Genomic DNA, 14,306 nt, shown 5'->3' with positions numbered 1-14,306 from the left:
ATTAACGCTAAATGTGTTCATTAAATTTGTAACTAAATGTTCGTTGTCACGGCACCTTGTCTACATTGGTTTGCAAATTAGTGTTGTATTATATTTTGTGTGTACCTTTGTATTTGAGTTCGCCAGTACATTTTCTTTAATATGATCTTGGTCAAGTATGTAAATGAGCTTCATATTTTGATTTTATCTCTGAAGATCTTCTTCGTCTGTGTCTTAGCTATCATTATAATTATCAGTGTCATATAATGCTCTCTTCTAACGCGAGAAACGGTCCTAGCGACCAGCCTTCTTTAGTGTTATCTTAACTTGGCGTAGTTATGGTCGGCCTGGGACGGTTTGTCGCGTGACATCAGTGTTGCAAACTGCACTCTTTATACTATCTCCTGTGGTTCTGTCGCTGGCATCTCCTACATGTCCAGTCCGTGTAGTATCCGCGGCGCCGGCGCGGGCGCGACGCGACACCACCACGCGCGACATCGATAGCTATGCACTCGGCTCGAACGTTCAAAATTAAATGCATACCTACTGCTTGCGACTAGATCAGTAGTAGTCCTAGTGCTATTGGCCGATACCCGATACAACGCACGACACCTTACAAATATACCTACTTAGAACAGTTAAAGAGCTTGTACTTTGTGACACAGACAGACCATCCATGAAGCTCATGATAGAATCATGCCACCTATAGTCTAACCTAACCTCGCTCTCTCACATAACTGTTACACCTTTCCGTAGCCCGCGAGTGGATTCGGCACAGGCCTCCTAAAGAGTATATTCGACAAAATAACCCCTTCGGTAAGGAATTTTAACACGTCTTTTCAAATATCTTCTTTTGTTTCTTTCTAACGTTCTTATTCACCAGTTTGGTTTGTTTAGAATGAGTTTGTTTTGAGAGTGCCTTTTGTTTGAGTTATTAGTTATGTAATGAGTTCTGATATTATTTGGTTATCAACTTACACAGTGTGCCCGTTTTCTAATAGTATCGTATTATACATACTAAAGTAGTCATATAATCAGCATATGAAATAAATATTTACCCGCTTCTATATTATATTCACATTAAAAGTAGACAAAACAAGATTGTAGAAAACTGACATATATATTTTACGCATACATTAGTTATGTTCATATGGAAACTTTAACTTTCTCCTCAACTATTTCAGTGAATGATTTTATATTAGAAGTTTTAATAGATTCATAGAGGGATAAAAGATACATTGCCCCAAGTACAAGTGACAATCATTCTTAAATTCTACTTTTCAGTTATGAAATGCTCTTGAATTTGTAGAGATTTTTTAAAACTAACCTGTATTTCTAGATACTATGATAAACAGTTAACATTCAAATCATACTCATACTGTCAATCCCAACTCATAAACACATCAAATGTCACTCGTATCAAATATCCGGCGTTAGATAACACATAAGGATAACGGGAAATATAATGAAATGATTAACCAAAAAGTAGCTTCAGCAGATCACGAGCTATTGGAGAAGTCGCTTCCACGGCTAACATTCTTCCACTTTCCACTTCGCTTCCTGAACGGCTTCACTTGCTCTACTCGTAGTGTCTGTACACCCTACTGTAGACACGCGTCAGTGAAACTGCTTCATGTTGTCCTAAATATAAGTACCTATAATATCAAATATGTTGACGAAACAAGCTCCATGATCACGAGCGACGCCATCAACTTTTTGTTTTCATCCACCATCAACTTGGACCATCCCGTCAGCACTTGTATCCATAAAACATTTAATTTGATATTCTTTTATCCTGTTTGAGAGTAAATTTGTTCTATGCTAAATATTGAATGACCGTGTGGTATTAGCAATCGGGGATACCGGCCATCGAAATCACTAAAGAGGGAGCGGCGGAGCTGGGTAGTGAGGACGACGAACGCCGCCGCCAGCAGGTCTGCGATCTCTCCTAGCTGTCATCGATGTGCTCACTTATCACAAAGCTCTCTCAATTTCAACTTTTTGCGGAATTTATCCCAATCACGAGTTTCCACTTTTCGGTGTATCTGTGTTGTCATCTTCACTTGTATCTGTACGTCCTCAATGTCCGACGTCCGACACGCAGGGTGACACAAGCACTCCACGAGGCCCGGCCGACGCTCGTTAGGCCAGTCCAGAACCTTGACCACACCACAGCACTCGATACAGATCATTCACTCGAGCATGCGCGCCGTCGTGTATGGTTGTTCCTGCATGTTGTCTTGGCTTCGACGCGACACTCGACCCACACCTCCTGTCACACACCACCACACACTCAACCTATAAATGTTAACTTAAGGACTTAGGCGGGGTGCTAAAACTCAATAACGATATACGTAACTGACGGATTCCGGACGATTCTTTCTGTTTAACCGTTGAAACGCATTTATTGTCAAGCACTTCTGAATTAAGATCGACTAACTTATTGTATTGTCTGCTATTGAATGATTGGTTCCAAGTGTAAGCGCTGCACGCTAGCTTTCGTTGTGCATGGGGGTTGACTAGAGCTACAACGGAATGTCTTTTACTATTTATCGCCCGAGGAGAAGGTAACGTTTTTATCGCTTGATGCATAAGGCCGATGAAGGATTATTGTGGCTATGAGCTTGAACTATTGCTATTGGCTTTTTATGGAAAATCTAACCTTATTAATGTGTTGGTTCGTACGGACGTCAGCAGCAACCGTCCCAACCAGCGCAAGCGTCGCAGCAGCCATCGGGTCAGCCGTACCCGAATACACAAGCCTACCATGGCACGCAGCAACCCCCCTATCAACCACAGCCAGCCGGCCAGTACCCAAGTAGCCAGCCTCCGTACCCCGGCGTCCCGGGGCCCGCGGCCGGCCCCATGCCGCCCTACAACCAACCCCCGCCGAGGAACCATCACGAGAGGGGCCGCCCTCCTAACCCCCACCAGGTTCTTTCACCTTCCTTATCATTACTAACTTCATCTTTGACTATCCCGATCAGCTTTTGGAAAGCAATCTTTAAATTTTTCTTCGTGATATTGAGGCATGTTGTACCTATTCGTAGTTAATTTTTCAACTTGTACCTTTCTGACCTTATTACAACTCAAGTCTTATTGAACAGTTCTGCTTGCATTTTGCGATGAACCTCTAATGCTTGTCTTTTAGGGAACAATTTCTTCAGCTCACTTTCGCGGCAGCCAGCAGGGAAGTTGGCAGCGAGAGTATAAAAACAATTAAGGTAAGTTGGGGCAAGGTCTGGAGCGGGGGAGTTCGGAAAACGTCGTAAAGTCTCCTGTGCAGTTACGGGTTCCACACTTTCCCGCTCCTGATATTACCCTAACTTACAATACTTATTTATTTGCCAAAAAGTTCGCAAGGGAGAGAGCTTGTTCACACTGCCTGGTTTACCTGAAAAGAAAATTTTTTAACGTGTGAACAAGGTCATCCTTCTCCGAATGTTATTGAATTCGGACTTTTTTGTTTCGATAAGGCTTTTATATACTTCCTTTGCCCACTTCCCTGCTGGCTGTCACGGGATTGGTCTGAATGTAACGTGTGATCGCGTCCACAGCAACAACAACAACAACAAGGGCAGCAGGGCGCGTACGGGCCGCGCGGGGGCGCCCCGCAGGGGCCGAGGGGCGTTGCTCCGCGCCACCCGCAGCAGCACCCGCAGTCCAAACGAAGTCGGTACTTCATGGCGCTCTTCGACTACGATCCGGCAACTATGAGCCCTAACCCGGAGAGCTGCGATGAAGAACTGCCGTTTAGTGATGGTGACATCATCAAGGTGTGTTATTGCGCCTGCATCAGCCTCGTTGTCCAACAAAAATAAAAGCAGTATACAAATATATATGTACCATTTCGTTTGACTTCACAGGTGTGGGGAGACAAGGACGCAGACGGTTTCTTCTGGGGCGAGTGCCGCGGGCGACGGGGCTACGTGCCGCACAACATGGTGGTGGAGGTGTCGGAGGCGGACGCGGGGCAGGCGGCGGCCAGCAAGCCCCGCGACCGCTGGACGGACTCGTACGCGAACCAGCCCGTGCGCCGCATGGTGGCGCTGTTCGACTACGACCCGCAGGAACTGAGCCCTAACGTGGATGCTGATGTAAGTGCGACTGCACATGTTTTACCACATAAGGCAGTAGGTAACCGCTAGCCAGGCCGGTATATAGCGCGACTGGCGACCACTAGACGAACTCGTAACCAAACCAGTCCATGAAAGACCACAGTGTAAGTTTAATGGAGTTATAACAGAGGCTCTATTCAATCTGTGATTACCTCGCTGTTTCCTTAACAAAAAATAAATCTAGTATACTTATCTTTCCAGGCGGAGCTAAGTTTCCAGACGGGGCAGATAATCCACGTGTACGGAGACATGGACGACGACGGCTTCTTCATGGCGGAGATAGATGGCGTGCGCGGGCTCGTGCCCAGCAACTTCCTCGCAGAGCCGAACGACCAGTACGCGGGCACCGGCCAGCCTGGGCAAGGTTAGTGCCAACACTCAACAGTCTGAGCCGAAAGATGGTTTCTTCATCACGAAGATAAACGCCGTGCGCAGGTTGGTACCTATTAGCATCTTTAACGACCAGTACGCGAGCGTCGGCCAGCCTGGACCAAGTTGGTTGGTGCACACAGTTTTAACCAGTAACTGAACTACATTGGATTCTACAGTAGTGTTCTCTTGGTCGACAGTAGGGCTTCCAATACCGGGATCCCGGTATTTCGGGATTTCCGTCTTTTTAAACGCATTTTTCAATACCGGTATTTTTAAAGGTAATACCGGGATCCCGGTATTTTAAAAAATGAGGGAAATGCGCAGTATAAACCCTTTATATCCATTATATTCGCCTGTATCAAAAAGCTTACTAAACGTCAGACGCATCTAGAGTTAGACCAAGAAAAGTCTGCAACGATTTTGATAGCACACGCAGTGCAAGTGTTATATTAAACGTTAAACTTCTATGAAATTATGACTTACAAATATCACTTGCACTGCGTACTGCGTATGCTATTAAAATCGTTGCAGACTTTACTTAGTCTAACTCTAACTGGTCTCTAGCCCGCATTTTATTATTGAAACAAGATCGTTGCCTAATGCGTCAGATAAATATTTAGTGGTTGGTGGTGGATGAATCCTGAAGTTATGTGAGTGATGAATATGATGATAGTGACATTAGTGACATTAACATTAACATAATTAGTTCTTATAATTTTATCAAAAAATAAAACGAAAGAGCAAGGATAACTGTAATAATGGCAAACCAATTTTGACGGAAATTTGAAAAAATGTTGTCTGGTTGGTTAAGTTGGACTACAAATGTAACTGGTGAGGTGAAGTCAACAAATTGGATAAAATTATTGCCAACCTGGAGTGTGAAATAAAATTATTGCAGATGGCGGCATTGATTGTTTATTGTTGTAATAGCTTTTAGGACATATCTGGTATTCCAGTGAGCCTTTTTAATTCCCCTTTTTAATAAAACTATATATTTTTAAGCGATTCATATCCAATACCGGGATCCCGGGATCCCGGTATTGATGAAGACAGTTTCGGTATTAATACCGGTATTGTGAAAAGTCCGGTATTTGGAAGCTCTAGTCGACAGTTCTTGAAGCACTTTAATCCCAATTAATATTGCACTGCAATGCAATAATGTCTTGCCAGGCATGATGTACTTACATAGTGGAAAGTACAATTATCATTCTCCTTGATGGGCAACCACTGTTCAGATGCAAACCACATGGGCTACGTGTACCTACATCTTGGTTTTGTTTGTCAGCAGGCGCTGTGGGCGGCAGGGGCGGGGCGGCGATGCGCGGGCGCGGCGGCGGCGCGGCGCCGGGCCCGGGCGCGCGCGGCCCGCCGCCGCCGCCGCGAGACAACGTGGCGCCCGCGCCGCGCACCCAGCAGAGGAAAGGTACCACTCCACACTCTCTATGTACTGTGTAGAGCCGCGACTAGGGTTACCGGCACCTGATAAGGAACGCTGCAAAAGGCCACAGCTGGACCCAAGGCTCGCATCGTAACACGGTGATATAGGTGGGCCGTTCTAAAAACCGTACCCTCCACTTTTTAGATTTTGGAGATTTTATGATATTTCTCTTTACTCGAAGGTTAGCTGGAAGAGATCCCTTACAGGGATAAGTTCGCCTTTGTACCTTTATTTCTGTAAACATTATGTAAACCTGTGATGTGTACAATAAAGTGATTACTACTACTACTACTACTACTACCTCACCCAAATCCGTTACGTTCTCTATTTCTAATAGACTTTGAAGAGAGAAAAAGCTCCTGTTTACGTTTAGAACAAACGTCAATTTTTCAAAATCTGAATAAGTGTGGAGTATGGATTATTTTAGAATGGCCAAAGTTCCCGCGTCCTTTCTCGCCTATCCCTTCGACTTCCTGATGGTAACCCTAGCCGCGACCGGCTTTTCAATATTCGCTGTCCTAGTTACTCTCCCTGTTAGCTGTATAAAGATAATAAAGACAAAGTTTGGTAAGTTCAGTGATGACGATTAGGTTCCGTTCAGATCACTGAGAGCTTTGAGTGTTTCATGTTTGCACCTTGGACTTGCTATGTGACTACTGAGAGACGCTAGCTATTTCGCTCTGGTACCCTCTATCATCTTTCCTGTACACGGTGTTGCGATTGCGACGGGACTCGCACAGGCGGGTCACGAGTTCAGTCTCGAGATTACGTTCCGTTATCCATCCCTTTCGTCCTGATCACACCGACGGAGCATACGAATGAGACAGCATTTTCCTGTGCATTTAATGGTATTACAAGCACTATAGGTGTGATCAAGACTTACTGCTCGCGGTTCTACATAGGAATAACTATTTGCCCTAAGTCATATTGATATTTAATACTTTTCAATAACTTTGTGAGATTTCAATTTTCATTCTGAACTGGAATTTAAAAAAAGACTATCTAATTATACCTATGTCTGAAATAATCCTATAAATTTAATTGAAACGGGATGTTTTTGTACAACGCGAGTCCGGTTGCAATCTACGGAGCACAAAGACTCTTGGTGTACACTTTGCTAATTTACACTATCTTGGATTACACAGTCACAAACATCGTTCGAAGAACGTTCTGGATTCACTCGGATTTACCATAACTGCCATAACTATAACAAGCCTGTTAAATCCCATTGTATACACCAGCTCGGGAACAATGATACAGTTTTCCCGTCACAATGCGTTTAAGGACACCTTATATTATTTTTATCTACGTTATCTATCCAACTCTCTGTCCTGTTTTTATTTTATTTTCGCGTGCGACCCGCGTGCGGGCGCAGTCGTTAGATCCACGTGAGTGGGTAGGCTCTGAACAAATACACGCAACATACTCAGCACAGAAGTCACGAGGTGCGTGAGGTGTGATCCAAGATTCAAGTGGTTGTCTGTGGTCACTATATATGTTGTGTGTATTGTCTGTTTGCTAGATGCCTGCCCTCTTCCCCCTTCTCAGTTAGACCACAACACTTGCGCCAGTAATCCAGAACAGGTGAATTCTCAGGTAAAAATAATACGGTATATAATCGACCCACAACAATACTGTTTCAAATATACTATGCAACGATTCTAGTCGTTTTTGTTAAACTGTCACTTCATCTCTCTATATTTATTTTCTCACTTTCTTTTCTTCATTATTTTGTTTATTTGTATATGTTTACCTTGCGATTCATTGTTACGCTCAGTGTATCTTGAGGGTGTTTGGTAGTCTGATAGTCCGACGCCAACGCTCGGCATCGTCGAACATCACTAGCATCATGCCAGACTGGCCACATACAGCGACTAGTACAAACTTACACTGGCGTATACTTCACTCACATCAAATATACCATAGACCATTCACCGTATTGCAGTGACAATCTCTCAGAGGCCTGTGTGTGATTTTTCAAGTGCTATGCTATTATTATAATTGATATCTAATATGATCAAATGGGAGTGTTTACAGAATTTCCTAATTATTAGTCTTATTTGTAATATTACAGTCAAAATATGCGAAGATAGTTTACCAGCATTGTTGTCACAATTGCTGTAAAGATGTTAAAATAACTTTTGTATAGTAAAGTAATCGCAAAGCGCTTAATAATCTTTGAATGCTTTATGTTGTAGTTGATTAAAGCATGATGAGAACGTATAATTTTAACTTAATATACTCCTAACATTAAATACCGTAACGTAAATGATTCATCTAATTATAACATTTCCCTCTAAGCATCTCTCACTAGCTTTATTGAATGGCATGCATGTTTTAAATTATTGCACATTTTTTTTCTTTTTTATACGATATATCTGAGTATTCCTGTATAAATTGTAAGTATTTTTAAAGTAAAAAATATATTTAGCAATATAACAATTTGTCACATAAGTAGGTCACATAACTTATTCATAATGCATGATAAAATGTAAATTAAGTACATTCGATTGAAAGAGAGATTCACTGTTAATGAATTTAATGATCATTGCTATTAAATAATAAACCAAATAGTTAAAGAACTAGTGGCCAGTTTTCACAAAAATATTTGTAATGAAAAAATTTGCAAAAAAATTTTTGCCTTGCAATGAATTTTGTCGACTGACTTTAGATCTATTCCTCACTTTTATCTAGAGCTTTAAGAGGTACCCTAGTCATTTATGGCATTATGACTTTGAATATACCTGTGATGTGAATGATACAACTTACGACTGGCCACCAAGAGTGAAAGATCGACAAAATACATTGCTATAATCGAAAATCACGCTTAGATCACTCTTGCCGTTATAGCGGGCAATAAATTTTTGGTCGTTCCTCAAAGGGCTTATGACGGTTACGCTTCTCACCAGTGACAAAGTATCCACCTGCCACGCTATTAGTCTTCAATATGAAGTAATCACAAGTATCTCATGGATGCTTTGTTACGGTGATAACGGATCTTCATGGCTACAGCACGTGTGATCTGTATACTGTGCTTCGTGATGAGTAATGTGGTGGGATGCAGCAGGCGAGGGCGAGAGGCGCAACGAGCGCGCCGGCGCCGGCGAGCACGATCGCGCGCACGAGCGCTGGTAACGTCGGCACGCCCGTGCAGTCGCCCGCCACCGGCGGGCTGGGCTCGCTCGGCAACAGCCCCGCCGCCGCGCCGCCCGCCGCCGCGTCGCCCGCGCGCCGCGCCGGACCCGCCGTCGTGCCGCAGCCCGCCGTGCAGCCGCTCCAGACGCCCGCGCAGCAGCAGCCGCCCACCTCCCAGCCCAATCTCATGCAGAAGTTCACCGAGATGACCGCCCCCGGCGGCGACATCCTCAGCAAAGGAAAGGAGCTAATCTTCATGAAGTTCGGGTTGGGCGGCAAATAATGGCGGCGCCCCGGGCTCCGCGGCGCCGAGCCGCCGCGCGCCGCGTGACGGCCGCGGCGGACCGGCCGCGCGCGCGAGCGGGCCCGTGTTTGGTATTGTCGCGCCCTGACCGAACGGTGCTACGCGCCGACGAGAGTACTGTAAGAAATGTAAATATTAAATGAATTCAATAAACGCACAGTCTAGTGAATATTCAATATTAGTGCTGTCTCGATAGTTACCTCTCCGCGGTCGGGGTGGAGCCATCCGCCTCGAGGTAGTCGTGTACGTTTTCTATCTCTCGGACATCTTGCCCGTCTGTTAGATTATATAAATTGTTTACAACATTATAGCATTGTAACTGCATATTGTCGTATGTATAGATATGAAATTATAATGAAGTTATTGTCTAGTTGTTACTTTACAGTCCTCGTGGCATAGTTGTTGTGATTTTCTACGTTACGTTTACGATCGCTAGCTGTGAGGTTTCCTTACTTACAAACAGGAATTAACCTTTAAATCTCTCTTTTTATAAATATTGTTTGAAATACTTAACTAGTCTGTTTCGGGTAAAATAATAATATACAAAAATGCAAAGATGTCCTGTTGCAACCGTCCTTCTGACCAAGAACTGTATTTAAAAGATTTTGAGGATGCGCGGGTTTGCTGCAGGCGACATCTGAGGGTCCGCTGACGTGGTCGACAAGCTACGGCAAGCAATGTTCATCCATCGCTTTCCACTGCACAAGTGTGTCGTGTAGGTTCGCCACAGCGCGCCAGGCGTGTCGACACACAACGAGACGGGGCTCGGCAACCCATCCTGTTGGGAGTTCTCACTGGCAACGTCACACGAACTGCTAATATGGTTCGCGATTTTGTTCAGACGGAACCAAATTGAATTGTTTATGGTCCGGGCCTAACCGAGTGAAACTGCCAGAAAATAATTATAAATTTATCATATTCAAATCAAAGTGATACCAGCATTATTATAATAATTCCTGCATATTATTGAAGGTAGTGTAACAAGGTTAACATGTTAAACTTAAACTACCTGAAGTAGGCATCTTGTGCGAGCGTCAGCACGCCCCCACGATATTCTCGAAATAATAATATTCTGTGATAGTAGACGTGATACCATCTTTATCATTCTAATAATAATAATTGTACTACATTCATAATTCTGCGTCATTTATCACTAAGAAATTTCGAAGAGTTCTAAAATTCAAATTGTTTTCCTTCGATACTAGAAAAAAAAGTTAGACCAAGAAAAGTCTGCCACGATTTTGATAGCATACGCAGTGCAAGTGTTATTTCCATGTCATAATTTCATAGAAGTTTGACGTTTAAAATAACACTTGCACTGCGTGTGCTATCAATATCGTTGCAGACTTATCTTGGTCTAACTCTAATTCGATGAGAATTAGAAGGCTCAGCTCTGTCTTTACTCCTTGGAAATACTAGGTAATGTTTCAGTTACACTGAAATGAGGTATTTATACCAAATCATCTAATAAATTGTTTTTAGTTTATGCCGACAAGAATTAGTCCACTTGTTTTTTCAGACCCTTTCAGCGCACATGGCATGATTAAACATTATGTGCGCGCGCGCGTAGCATTAACTATTATCCTTTACTACGAGATTGGCCTGCTACAGGCTACGCTGTAGCATTTCGTAGCAAAGCTAATGTATGTACCCCATTTGTGTAGACGCGAGGCCGGTTAGAAACAAATGCAATCGATTTACACGATATTATTTGTGCACTAAAACACCGAAAAAAATTAGGAAGCCCTATAGTTTGTTAGGCAGCAAAAAAGTTTGAAATAAGCTGTGTGCCCATTCTGAATTTCTGACTGAATTGTTACTTAATAATATTACATCATTTTAAATACTATCTTCTTGGTTCTATGGTTTAATTAAGGTTAATTTAGTAAACTATTATAAGAGTACTGACACAAATATTATGTGTTCATTCACGATCATTTTGATGTAGATCATTGACATTTTATTTATCTAGTACAAAACAGTCTACCTTGTACCTTTGTAACGTTTAGGTAAGTAGTTAATTACAAGAGTGTACCTAATGACAATTTCTAAATTTTGCAATGTGAAAATCTATATTCAAATGAATTTGTTAAAAAGGGGTCAAACTTACGATCTGGCGCTTGCGATCACTCTAAGTGCTACAGAATTTACGACAAAGTGAACAAGTGCGCACCGCACTAAAAGAATCATAGTGACGCGTCGTAAATGTCACGATTTTATCACATTCCTTGTAAAATCGTAAAGTTTACGCCACGTCGCTGCGATTCCGAACCGTTAGCGCATTTTGAGCAGCGGCATTCAGTGGCTGGCATCACGCAAAAAAAAACGGTACGCTTACGATGCGTCACTGCGATTCCGTAGCGTCACCGTTTTTTAAGCAGCGGTGTGGTCGCACCTTAATACAGTAACTGACTACGGGGACTCAACAACACGTAGAAGTGAGATGCAGACAGCCGTTTCTAACGTATAGCTGCGTCCCTGTCGTTAGTTACTGAATTCGTTTTGTAAGGTAAGGTGTATGAAGCTTTCTACCTGATGCTGAATAATGTCAGTGATCTACTGATTTAGTGAAAATTGTAAATGTTTTAGTGAAATTAATGTTTTCATTTACTTAAGACACTACAGGTCTACAGCGTACAAAATAAGTTTTACGCGACAGCAGTGTTTGTCTTTGCGGGCAAATTTTGTGTTATTAAATTAAATTCATTGTTAAATTGATGTGGAATCGTTGGATTTGAATGTGTTTACTCCAATAAATGAAACCTTGCCTAAGTAGATACGAGCGTTTCTTTTATTTTTTGTCATTTTTATATATTGTGACCTTTTTTTGCCACTTTTGTGTTATTTCTAGTCAGCATCGCGAGCCCGTTTCATCCTTATAGGAGAAAAAAAGTGTCCTAACATTTCCATACATTTTTCAAACTTTCATTTTTGTTACCGCGATACAAAGTATATGGGGAAATGGTAACACAATAGAAAAAAACTCTGGGACATTTTTTTATCCCATTAGGATCGAAAGAGCTCGTGAACTCGTGATTCTGAGTAGAAATAACACAAAAGTGGTAAAAAAGGTCACAATATATAAAATTGGCAAAAAATAAAAGAAACGCTCATACATGTATTATTAACAAATGGAAGGTTAGCTCGTAGGTACCTCATTTGACAAACCAGCCCATGAAAGTTTAACCAAAATGCCTGTTAACATTTATTTCTATCCCGCATCATCATAATTTGTGGTAAGAAAATAAGACTTTTGTAACGATATCTTAGATTGTTAACTAAAATTGTTTATTATGCGTTGACAATTAAACTTTAACTGTATGTACATTGTAAAATGGTTAACGATTGATGTGTCTGTTACGAGCGAAAAAAAGTTTGGCATAACATTTTCTCACAGCTGAAGAAAGAAAGTCGAACGTATTCCCATACCAATATGTATGACAGTCCGGTATCAAGGACTATTTAAACAATTACATTCAATTTGACGGTACGGGTCGTACATCTGAACTGGCTGGCCCTAGTACATTGACAATCGACACTACAGTGCTAAAATCATGGTGCATATGACACCGTAAGATTGGGAACCCGTTAGTTTACAATCTAACGTAGGTTAGGTTAGTTTATAATCTCCCTACCGTCAGTTTATAATTTAACTAGCGAGATTATAAACTGACGAGTGTTTACAATTTTACGGTGACACATATACTTCGCGTTAATACGACACGCCCTTTTAGTGTGCCGTTGCCAAACTTTTTTTTAATTGAACGGGTGCTTAGGTCGGATGGTTATAACGGCTCTCAGGCGGTGACTGACCGAGTGGCCGCCAGGAGCGAGCTTCGAGTAGGCTATTTCGAGATTGCTCACTTCGTACAAGGGATTCATATTAAGTCCTTTAAATAATCGCTTCAGTATACCCAGTTTAAACCTTTAACATATAAATCCAGATTTAGCTTGCGATTCCTAATAATAACCATTCGTATGTAACATGTATTGCAACTGATTAGTCCACGTGAATGTATAACTATGTATGTATAATTCGGTTGTTGTACATAATGCGCGCCTGCGGATGTTTTAGCTAAGCACTACGCTACATATCTATATAATGTATGTATAACCTGTACTATTTGAACATTTTCTATCATTAACTAGCGTTATTTCTAACACCGTTCAAAGTTGTTCACTTGTTTATACATTGTTATAAATCTGTATCCATATCTTTTATCACGACTTGTACCGTGTATGGTTATTTATACGAAATAATATAAATTATGTATATTAATCGTGCATTCATGTGTGCGTAATTTAAAATAAAGAGTTGTATATTATATTTAATGATGAATTATGGCAAACACTATAATGGATAAATCTTTAACAATGTACCAATGAAATATGCTGATACAAAATAAATAATACAAATGCCGCTTCTTTATTTATTGTATTTCTACACACACTACAAAACCTACATCAAACACCATCTAAATCACTGAACATCGAACATCACTGAAGAAAACTTTGTTTCATAATAATTACTATAGCTGGTCAAGCAAATCTTGTCAGTAAAAAAATCCCTTCCAATCCCTTCAATATCCCTTCGCGCCTACATTTTTCAAATTTGCCGCCTTTTTCTACTGACAAGATCTGCTTGACCAAGTATTTCAAAATGGGGGGGGGATACCCAGAACGAATGTTGCTACACGAAAAAAAAATTACTCCTTATTTAAAGTCATAACACACTATCGCACCGCGCTGCGACCTTAGTGCGCCGCACACATAAGTGAGTAAGAAACAGATATCTCTTTCTCGCTCTCACTTATGGGTGCGACGCGCCAAAGTCGCGGTGCGGTGCGATAGTGTGTTAGTACTGTTACACCTCGAGCCCCCTACACACTCGTGCCATTTGTTTTTTTTTTAATAATAGCTGTCTTCGTAAACAATATGTCAGAACAGTACGTCAAAAAGT

The 14,306-nt window shown here is 41.8% G+C and overlaps 1 protein-coding gene across 1 annotated transcript in view; it reads left to right on the top strand.

The window, feature by feature from the left end:
• LOC134656783 (RIMS-binding protein 2) overlaps positions 1-10,544 on the top strand; it is a 37,534-nt gene extending 26,990 nt beyond the window's left edge. Inside the window, exons 13-21 of the mRNA XM_063512307.1 lie at positions 736-795; positions 1,830-1,913; positions 2,674-2,913; positions 3,537-3,755; positions 3,846-4,076; positions 4,299-4,461; positions 5,755-5,892; positions 7,430-7,503; positions 8,972-10,544. Of these exons, the coding sequence (XP_063368377.1) occupies positions 736-795; positions 1,830-1,913; positions 2,674-2,913; positions 3,537-3,755; positions 3,846-4,076; positions 4,299-4,461; positions 5,755-5,892; positions 7,430-7,503; positions 8,972-9,325 (1,563 nt within the window). The 3' untranslated portion in view covers positions 9,326-10,544. The remainder of the gene's footprint in view (positions 1-735; positions 796-1,829; positions 1,914-2,673; positions 2,914-3,536; positions 3,756-3,845; positions 4,077-4,298; positions 4,462-5,754; positions 5,893-7,429; positions 7,504-8,971) is intronic.
• The last annotated feature ends 3,762 nt before the right edge of the window (positions 10,545-14,306 follow it).

Source organism: Cydia amplana, chromosome 19 (genome assembly GCF_948474715.1).
Source record: "Cydia amplana chromosome 19, ilCydAmpl1.1, whole genome shotgun sequence".
NCBI classification, from domain to species: Eukaryota; Metazoa; Arthropoda; class Insecta; order Lepidoptera; family Tortricidae; genus Cydia; species Cydia amplana.
This window is presented reverse-complemented; position numbering and strand designations above follow the sequence as displayed.